Source organism: Mesitornis unicolor, unplaced genomic scaffold (assembly GCF_000695765.1).
Source record: "Mesitornis unicolor isolate BGI_N332 unplaced genomic scaffold, ASM69576v1 scaffold22312, whole genome shotgun sequence".
Classification (NCBI taxonomy): domain Eukaryota; kingdom Metazoa; phylum Chordata; class Aves; order Mesitornithiformes; family Mesitornithidae; genus Mesitornis; species Mesitornis unicolor.
In genome coordinates this window covers 39,912-50,640 of record NW_010170317.1, presented here as the reverse complement: position 1 = coordinate 50,640, position 10,729 = coordinate 39,912, and the positions used below count along the sequence as shown (strand labels likewise).

Genomic DNA, 10,729 nt, shown 5'->3' with positions numbered 1-10,729 from the left:
CATTCCTGTCCTCTTCAGCCCTCCAAAGTAATAGTTCTGCCACAACTGAAATAGTTACATTCTGGGTTTATTTAAAATATATCTTTATGAATGGCTTCGTTCCAGTGTCATCCTTACTCAGTATTGTGTGGGAAAAGTGGGCCTGTGTACCAGTTGTCTTTGACAAAGATCTTTCCCTTTCCTTTCTTTTTCTCCATTTCTTTATTTGAAATCACCTTTCTGTGATTATTTTTCATGTTTCTTTCTTATTCATTCTTTTGAATTTCATCCTGACTTTGGCAGGGGTCTGTCAGAGGATGCTGATGGGAGCAGCACGGGGTTAACACCACTGGTTTTTAGACCGAAACTTTCCTTCATTCTTTATGAGAAATTAGCAATAAGTATTACTCTTTTTTGCACAAAAGCCACATAAATAAGTGGTCCTGCTTAAGCCTTTAAATTCACCTGCCTGGAGCAGGTCCAACCCTCTAATTTTTATGTCTTAATGCCACGTAAAATTATTCATTCTGCCTTGAGAGAGGTCTATTTTCAGTAAAGCAAATTCCGGTTCATCTGATTTTCTTCTTGCTTTGCAGAGAAGCTTGGAAATTAATGAGGCCATGAACTGCTGAGGGTGTTGCAGGAGTGGAAACATAGAGTATGAGTTCATTTAATTTTCAGTACGGTGTGTGATAGCTTAAAATACAAGCAATTAAGTTTTCTCTTTCCCATTTTACACAGGTACATTGGGTAATAGCTGGTGTCCAGAGTTGTGTTGTTTTTCCTAGGAAAATGAGAGAGATGTCAGTAATTCTGTTATTCTCTAAGTTAAATTTTGTTATGGTTATTTTTGCCCAAAGATAGCTAGTTATGTCATATTTTTTTCCATTCTTTATTGCTCAAACTAGTTTCTAATTGAGCTCCAACGTCGTGGAAGACTTATGAAACGCTAATAACCCGGCTTTGAGACGTCAATACGAGTTTTAATTGTTGTGCTTTCTCTCACAGACGTCCTTGAAGGCTACAATGGCACAATCTTTGCTTACGGGCAGACGTCATCAGGAAAAACGCATACTATGGAGGTACGGTGGCAAAATGAAATCAGTTTGGTAGCAGCAGTAGAATTAGATGTGGCAATTACCTGAACAGGCTGGAGCACTCGGCTGTGAGTGACAGATAAAGAGAGGTCTGGGGATGTCTTGTCTCTATTCCCTTTGAAGCTGTAGCATTTCTTTCAAGGTGGCGTTTTTTTCAAGAGATGGCTACAGATCTTTTACTAAACTAAAAAATGAGTGAAAAATATCAAGTGTAGCTTCTTCGTATTTGCCATAACGGTTTAGGTACATGCATATTTTAAAGAATTTGAGTGAGATTTGTTAATCCACAAATGGAAACAGTAATAAGGGTCTGCAGAGTTCCCTTGCATGCAGGATGATGAAAATTCATGCCTGGGTTATTGGTTTTCTCATTTGCACTCCCCTCCTGGGAATACCTCTCTCGCACGCTGCAGCACAGATGGCTGAATTGGAGAATTGTTGCTTTGGAGGAGAAGAAAACCAAATTATACCAGATTCCAGCAGCTGAAGTCCCACGTCTGTTCATGTTTCTGCTACGTGAAGTGTGACGGTGTAGGTTTTGTCCTGTGTTTTCTTATTTTTAACTGTTTAGTTAGAAGACAGGTAGATATTTTAGCCTCCTGCTAAGAAAGGAGGATCAAGCATTTAATCCATCACAACGCCCTGCAAGCTGGGTGTGTGTATCTTGGAGCGTATCACTTCAAGTGTGAACTTTAAACAGGAGCTCTACAGCAAAGTTGTGCTAAATGAAAGGAAAAAATGAGCTTTCATCTGTTTAACAGCATCAGATGGTTTTGCTACGTGATTTAACGCAGCTGACCTATGTAACCTGAAGGTTAAAGGAGAAGAAAAGCAATATTCTTGCCAGCAGGCCCAGTGAAATTGTTGTTCGATTGCCACAGTCACCTCTTTCCTGGAGGATGCGGTAACCGATGCCTCACGTCCTTGTGAGGATGGGGGAAATCAGCAGCTCAACCCTCACAGATGGCTCCGTGGCTGAGTAATCCACCAGCTCCGAGTGTAATTAAATCCAAATGTCTGCAGGGCTTGAGCTGGTGCTTCCACATGGCAGGGGAAAAGATCTCTTCAAGCCAATTTATCGTCAGAATTACAAGCTGCGATAAAGGAAATGACTGCTGAAAAATGGCTGTTTAACTTCCTTAATAAAGAAAAGGCTGTCATTTTAAAGTGGAATCAAATCTATATTCAGTTTTAATCCCCCCTTTAACCCAACATCCTCTTGTGAAGTTGCTAAAGTGTGTTGTGGAGGAAAAAATAGTCTGAAGTTGAAGAAATTGTAAATCCCCTTGGTAAAGCTGTTACGGGGGATTTTCTGTGAAATACTTCATGGTGTGAGTGTTAAGCTTAAACAGGACACGGTAGTATAATACAGCCACGATAGGCTTTCTGACATACATAGGTCTTTCTTCTGTGCTAGGTAAAACATTTGTATCCTGTATACCATGATAGATTCTTCTTAAAAATCACTTATTTTTGTCCATAACGTTACACTGTTGGGCTTTGACCTTAGAGGATTCAGCATTGGCTCCCTATAGCTTCTCGTTACTATGTCAACATCCTGGCTCCCACGTTACACTTCACTGGCTACTGCCTGCTCTGTTTAAATGTGGAAATTAATGTTCTTATTAAAATGAGAGGTTTAATGAGCAGAGAAGTCTCTGCCCGGGTGCTTTGGGGGAGTTTACCAACTGCAGTGTCAGCATTTCTCCCAACTGTTTCTGAGGTTACAGCTAAATCCATGATTATTTGGTTTCTTTGATTCCAGCTTTCCAGTGAATAACCTACCTTTCCCTTCCAGTTTGTAGTCTCCATAAATTACAGTGGGACCTGCTTCAATCACCTCTTAATAAAAATCCCTTGATAATGAAGTAAAAAGGAGATAATGGTTTTCAGTGCATCACAGTGTGCTGGTGTGACAGCGTTTTAAAGACCTTAACTCCTTTGCAAAGCAGTGAATGTGAAATTCAGTGAATTTCTACTGACCGAAACAGTGAAAGAGGAAGTTGCAGATGCAGTGGCTGAGTTACGTGCCACACACATTGGTGTTTTACAGGTTGATTTCTCTTCTGAGCTAGAGAAAGCTGCATCAAGGAAAGTGTAACTATTAGAGGGTTTAATTATTTTAAAAATTATTCTTTGGGGCTGGTAAAACAAGGTAAAACAAAGGGTTGGGGTTTGGTTAAGTGTCTGTGCATACAAGTTATCCCCTCCATCGCGGGTTTAGTTTATTTAATCTCATTCTCATAGTTGAAACAAAATGGTGTATCCTACAATAAGGACTTTTTAGTTTTTGAGAAGCTTAATAGGGTGCTGGATATGGTGTGGCATTTAACTGCTTCCCCTGCAGAGAGTGATATTATTTGTATAATATAAATGAAATAGTCACGGTTTAGATACAGCTGAGTGCTGCTTTATAGGGAAAGCAGTCAGCAATGTAACTCATTTATGTGTATTCCTCCCCCCTCTTTTTTTCCCCCAAGATTTGTAATTCAAAGGCAGAAACCTAATAACTGCTTTAAATGCAGGCTTTGAGATAGAGTGAGAGATATTGTCAGTTCTTCATGTTGAATTTCCTTCATCCTACTAGGTTGCTGCTTAGAAGTTGTCTGTCAATTCACCAGCTTTAGCATAAAGGAAGTGATGTGTAAAAAGACTGTATTTCAACACACTAATGAAGGCTGAGAAATTTGGAAAAGAGGTCTTTGTGACCCACTAGTTACTCTCAGATGTGTAATGCTGAGAAACACATGTATGCATGTATGGTTTTCTTCCTATTTTGCCAAGAAAAATATTGGTGTTTAATAATTATTAGCAATTAGAGGTCAAATCTGGCTTCCCATGATTTGGAAGTGTATGATTACCAACTGTATTTTAAAAGAATAAATATCCCTGGCAGTATTTGGAGTGAATAAATATCCAGTATTTGGAGTTAAGATGCTTTGTTGTGCTGATAGGGGCAGTAATACCTGCATGAAGATACCTTCAAAAGGTACATTAAAGTTTCTATATGCTGTGTTCTGGTGGAGTCTCATGCCTACTGACTTGTTATTGCACATTTAAGCAGTTTCATAAAGTACTTGGAAATAACCCAGTGTATGCTGTAGTCAGAAAGGGTTCTTATCTGGAGTTTGTGTTTCTATTCGGTTTTCAGGTGGTGGTGGCTTTCCTGTACGTGTCTGGCTGTTGCAAAAAAGAGCAGCACAACGGAAAGGAGCCACGCAGCCAGGGCGATCGCTGGGTTTTAGTTAAGATTCAGTTCTTGGAAGAGCAGAGGAAGGCGGTTGTGTAAATGAGCGTGGAGAACAGCGGTGTTTGGAAGGCACAGCTCTGGCAATAGGCCCAGCAAGCTCAAATCAGAATATATTACTCTAATCCCCAAATACCCACAGCCCAGGTTTCCCTTTTGCTTTCTAGCATAGCGGTGAAAAAAACCCAAAATGCTTTAATACTTCTTGTTACTGACATGTTTCCAAACATCTGATTTAACCAGGAGAACTGGGCTGTGATTTCTACATTTATATATGTTTATTCCTCTGTCTTTCGTTGGGGAGTGACAGGAAATAGCGGCAGGACAGCGCGCTTGGCAATGGCAGGAGCTGACAAGACAAATAGGTGCTGCATTGGGTGAAGAGCGCTAACGCCTCGAGTCGTTCTGCCACCTTTCCTCTGCTCTTATATCAAACAAATCCAGTGAATCCCCCCCTGAGCAGCAGATGGGTTCATAGGGGCCCGCTGGAGGGAAGATGTTTTTGGACAAGGTTTTCTCCTCCGAGAAGGCTTCCCAAGTTCCGGTTTGGTTTTGTGTCCGCAGGGGAAGCTGCACGACCCTCAGCTCATGGGAATCATTCCGAGAATTGCACACGACATCTTTGATCACATCTACTCCATGGATGAGAACCTGGAGTTTCATATAAAGGTAAATGCAGGATGACGTCTTGCGTAACGGGTCGGGTGGAGGAAAGCCGAGCTGGATGGGGATCTGCATTCGTGCTCTAACGTTGTGCTGCACGATTTTTCCTTTCTCCCTTTTATAACTCAAAAACTATTATGTTACTGAGGATATTTACTAGAAATTAATATAGTTACCAGCTTTTGATGGAAATTTTTCCTGAGTGTGTTTAAAAGTAGTTTTTAATCTCAAAATCTTACAAATGGGTTCCTTAAGATAATAACATTATAGAATCATCAAATGTGTTGGGTTGGAAGGGACCTTTAAAGCCCATCCAGTCCAACCCTGCAGTGAGCAGGGACACTGGTACCAGATCAGGGTGCTCAGACCCCATCAGCACCTTGAACATCTCCAGGGATGGGGCCTGCACCACCTCTGGGCAACCTGTGCCAGTGATCGGCCACCTCATGGGGAAGAGCTTTTTCCTCAGATCCAACCTAAATCTCCCCTTTTCTAGTTTAAAACCATCCCCCCTCATCCTACCACTGCATGCCACAGTGAACAGCTCTGCCCAGATTTCTTACAGGCACCTTTCAGGTCCTGGAAGGTCGCTATAACGTCCCCCCCGGAGCCTTCTCTTCTCCAGGCTGACCAACCCCAACTCTCTCAGCTGTCCCCATAGCAGAGCTCCTTCAGCCCTTGGATCATCTTTGTGGCCTCCTCTGGACCCACTCCAACACTTCAATGTCCTTTTTGTGCTGGGGAGTCCAAAGCTGGGCGCAGTGGACTAAGTCTTGTTTTGAACAGCTGACACCTTTTCCTTGTCCTCATTGTGATACCAAACATAAGATCCCAAATTATTTGAGGGACTTTTCATTCCCACTGTTCACCTGGGGAGCTCTCAGCCATGGGGAGGCATTGGTCCATCTGGCAGAGCTGGAGTCAGGGTGCAGCTTTCTTCTATGTGGGTATCAGTGAAATCACCCTAGGGATTGCAGGAAAAGTGAGTACTCCTCTGTGTGATCCCTCCCCAAAATACAAAATGTACCTAGGTTGCTTCAGTTAAATGGCTGAGCAGAGGTGGAGTGTGAAACACTGTCCCTTCTCCTGCTGTGACCAGGTAATATTTGAATTGTAATTTTAATTGTAAAACCTGAATTTTCATAGAAATTACTTCCATAGGAGTGACACTGATTCCTCTTCATCATCTGTAAAGCTCTGCCACGGCTGTTGCTTTTCTACATGACAGCACTTGGGTGCCAATGGATGGGGACCCCCATGCTCAAGACAGTAAAGTCCTGTCCCGCCAGAAGATTATCGCTTTATAAATCATGTTCTGCCAGCACTGGGTCGTCTCAGTGACTTCCTATCACAGTTGACATTTATGAATATCTTCACAGAAAAGCTGCCTAAATAGCAGTGAATGAGTGAGTGATTATACAAGGAGCTGTCATCGAGAGAGATGCATGGGAGCAAGAATTTAACCAAACTGTCACACTCTTTTAATAACTGAGCCAATGTTGAAAATTAATATATAGGTTTTTTTCTTGCCCTCTTTAATAGAGACTCATTTAGAACATTTGATATCTCTGTGTGTTGGTCCTCAGCACTGTTAATAGGATCATGTAAAGCATGGGAGTTAAGTGTGGGTGAACCCCACTGGTGAAATGAGCTGGTCCAGAGCATGGCTTTAAATGGGACGCAGGGGAAGGAGATGCACAGAAGCAAAACGCATCTGTATTTAACAGCAGCTGTCACATAGAAAGGTCGAGTCGTCAGTAGAAAAAAAATAGGTATAATTTATTTTCCACATGAGGGAAAATGATGCTGTACTAAATAGCTAGAAGTTACTGATAGCTTAAATTTAGCCACCTAGTCTTCTAGCTAAATAATCCCTGGATAAAGCTGCTTTAGGGTGAGGTTAGGCATCACCCCCTAACACATTTCTGCTTGCTACAGTGCATTGAATACCCTTTTATTTAGAGTCATTCATTCTCCCTCTCCTTAATTTTTGGGGTGTTTTTAGGACAACTGTCTCTTTATTACAAAAAAAAAAATCTCATTTTCAGTTTCCTCGTTGGGGCTTCATTTAATAAGCTTCATTTAAAAGTTTAATTTAACTTCTATTGCTTAAGCTTGTGTAACTTGTATGTGAAACCACTGAACTGTGCTTTTGTGCTGGTGGATATCAATATTCCTCTTACTGTTGTCAAAATTTATCCTCCTCATTATGCAGCCAAATTGATTTTATTCTGTTCAACGTTTCTGTGTCCAGAAAAAATGACAAAGAGAAGATTTGTCTGAAGGTTTTTTTTTGTGTACTTTCCTGATGAATCATTGATAAATGGAGAAAGATCAATGACACGTAAATAATTCAAGATACAAATTCTTTCATGTGAGAGATGTGATTCAAAGTTCTGTAGGAGGTGGATTTTATTTTTGGTTTGGTGCTTTTTATTTTGACAGATATGGAAATATAGGCACAGAGATTTATTTAAATCGACAAAGTTTAAATCTGTAATCTTTATGATTGCTTCATTAGGTTTCCTACTTTGAGATATATTTGGACAAAATAAGGGACCTACTTGATGGTAAGTTTTGCATTTCTTATGTGAAGAAGTGTTTTCTGGCTTGGTATAGTGCTTTAAATCAGTGCTTAAGGGGAAACTGTTACTTTCTTTGAGAGTGGTTTAAATTTAAGCCTATGACTGGGTTTGTGAAAGAATTTTCCAGTTGAAGTCATCTGATGTTGACTCTTGTGCACCTGCCTCTGCAGTGCTACATGGCTTGGTTAGAAACCAAGAGAATTTCACAGACTTCAGGGCAGGTCTGAACCTCATTTGGAAATGTATATTCTTGAAGTAAAACTGTTTTCTGTTGAGGGTTTTTGTTAAATTTAGAATACATTTTTGGTTCCACTCATTCCTTGCATTGCCTTGGATGGGTAGAGTGTTTTGGGAGTGATCTACCTCTGTTACAGTTTATGTCTCTGTGTATTTGTGCTGTATGTTAATCAATTGTGTGCGTTGAATAAATCTGAAGACAGAGAAATGCACGCTAACGGTACCACAAAGCCAGGACCTTGTAGCTAAGCTTTTAAAAATGCCAGTGGGTTCTTCTGTCTCTTTTGAAATTCTTGCTGCGTTGGCAAAATCCAACTTGGTCTGCGTTTCTTTTATGAATCCAAGCAGTGAACAAAAGCTTTTGTGCCCTAAAGTTAATTTTAAAGAAACAGGTACAAGATTGACAGAGCAAGACACAGGTTTGGTGTAACGGGAATATTGGTAGCTAATAGGGAGTGGAAGTGACTGCAATCCTCATTTACAAATGTAATACGTTCACGTATTTGTCAGCCATGCCCCCAGGTGACACTTCATTACTTTTGGAATATTCCTAATGATCTCCATCTTTTTTTCTAGTGTCAAAGACAAACCTCGCTGTACATGAAGATAAAAACAGAGTCCCGTATGTTAAGGTAGAAAAATTTAATGCTCAACATTTCATTCTTTCTCACATCTGCATTTATTTACATGTCTCCATGCCATTTGCAGAAATGATTCAACTCATGTTCAGAGCCTTGAATGTTCAAATAGTATTGGTTCCTGGATTTAAACAGTTTCCTGAAATATTAATGGGCTTGAATCATGTTTGCTTTGTTTTACTGACTTGAAACATTTACAACTTGCTAGGGTGGTGTTAAATTTTAAGCATCCATATTCCCATTTCGTGTCAGATAGCAAAGAGAGCACCTTGAAGAATTTTGTTCTTTGCTATTTTGTTGCGTAGATGCTCTCATCTTGCAGCATTGGAGAACAGATCTGTCGGGTTAGGAATTTGTTTTATGACTACCAGGGCCCTCACATAAGTGTAATCTACTTGTTATGAACATATGTGAGGCTTCATAATATATTATTTGTATAATATTGTTCTGTTCATTCTCATCCTCACCAAAATTAGTAACATGGATATATATATCATTCCATATAGAAACTCTTTTCTCCTGCATTTTTGGATTTGACCAAGTCTTTAATCTTGTGAGAAAAAATTGTCTCTCAAGTTATCCCATGGCCTCCTGCAAACCATACAGAGCCAGGTTTTGGTGCATTGCCTCGCTGATGATCATGTTGGATGTCGATGGTTCTTCTAATTATTTTGTTCATCAGTGCTAAATATTCTTCCTGACGGCATTTGGAGCGCCAGGACACTTCCTAACCTTTTTTATTTTCAACTCGTGTATTTCTAGGGTTGTACAGAAAGATTTGTATCTAGTCCTGAAGAAGTTTTGGATGTCATCGATGAAGGGAAAGCCAACCGTCACGTAGCCGTTACAAGTACGTATGCCGAGGAGGCTTTCCTGGCTAGAAAGTGGGGGTGGTTGTGGCTTCCCAGTGATGTATTGATTCTTCACAAAGCACATGGAGTTACTTACATGAACGATGTAATGATGCACAAATTACAGCGCTGTAAAATTAATCAACATTTATTGACTGCTTCAGCTTTCAGAACTCCTGAATTTAATATATGGCATTGAAATATGAAACGTTGAAATCGTTACACAGAGTATGGATATTTTGAAATGATTGTGATTGAAATGATGTACTTACATTCTCCTTTGTGCTACAAGGAGGAACTCAGAGCAATTCACTGGTCAAATGGCAAAGCCTGCAGAGCAGTTACCAGACTCTCGGGAGTTATCCCAGTGTAGCAGTGACTTGGATTGGGTTCCAATGATGGCAAAGCAAACAAATCTTAAACTAAAAATCTTAATAATTGCTTCAGCCTGTGCCAAATGTGTTGACACTGTGTTGCATGCAGCCTCCTAGGATGGAGCCAGGCTCTTCTCGGTGACAAACAATGATAGGACAAGGGGTAACGGACACAAACTGGAACACAGGAGGTTCCACTTAAATTTGAGAAGAAACTTCTTCTCAGTGAGGGTGACAGAGCACTGGCCCAGGCTGCCCAGAGAGGTTGTGGAGTCTCCTTCTCTGGAGACATTCAAAACCCGCCTGGACGCCTTCCTGTGTAACCTCATCTGGGTGTTCCTGCTCCGGCAGGGGGATTGGACTGGAGGAGCTTTGGAGGTCCCTTCCAATCCCTCACGTTCTGTGATTCTGTGAAATATAAATATTGCTGTGAATGTGCACAGGGAGAGGTGGTACTGGAATTTAAAGTAACAGAGAGAACAGAGAAAACTGATGAGAAAATGGTTTACTGATTCTTAATGACTTCTTTTTGCTGCTTTATGAAACTTCAAGCATGACATGGTTACAATTAAACTTAGAATAACTGGAAACTGAAACTGTAACTGCCTGTGCTTTACCTGCTGCCCGGGTGAAGGAGGATTTTTAGTTACATACATAAGCAATAAAAAATCCCTCTGAAATGTTAATTTAAGTAATGTATCTTTAATGAAAAGTTTTGATAACATGTTAGGAGATCTCCTCACACGTTGCACTGAGACCTGCCCAGCTTCTTAGTACTGCAATTATTATTACTTATCTTTAAATTCTCTTGTTCAGCTCAAAATTATTGCTCTATCCAGGATGCTGAATGTACATCCTCATTGTAGATCTATGTCTAAATACTTTCTGCTATATCAGAGCAGTTTTTGTGTGAGCTGTCTGTACTCATGAAGAAACTTAAAAGGGCACAACCTTTAGTTCTTACTGTGTCTGTGTAATGTTATTTTATTATTCTCATGCTATGGTATTTTTTGTTATTTTTTACTATTTTTGGTCAAATTTTATTGCTGTAGGGCAAA

General features: G+C 40.3%; 1 protein-coding gene across 1 annotated transcript in view; it reads left to right on the top strand.

Annotated features, from left to right (window-relative positions):
* Positions 1-985: 985 nt before the first annotated feature.
* The window catches only part of LOC104536907 (kinesin heavy chain), a 45,311-nt gene continuing 35,567 nt past the window's right edge, over positions 986-10,729 (top strand). Inside the window, exons 1-5 of the mRNA XM_010179648.1 lie at positions 986-1,061; positions 4,888-4,992; positions 7,508-7,556; positions 8,385-8,440; positions 9,209-9,296. Of these exons, the coding sequence (XP_010177950.1) occupies positions 1,056-1,061; positions 4,888-4,992; positions 7,508-7,556; positions 8,385-8,440; positions 9,209-9,296 (304 nt within the window). The 5' untranslated portion in view covers positions 986-1,055. The remainder of the gene's footprint in view (positions 1,062-4,887; positions 4,993-7,507; positions 7,557-8,384; positions 8,441-9,208; positions 9,297-10,729) is intronic.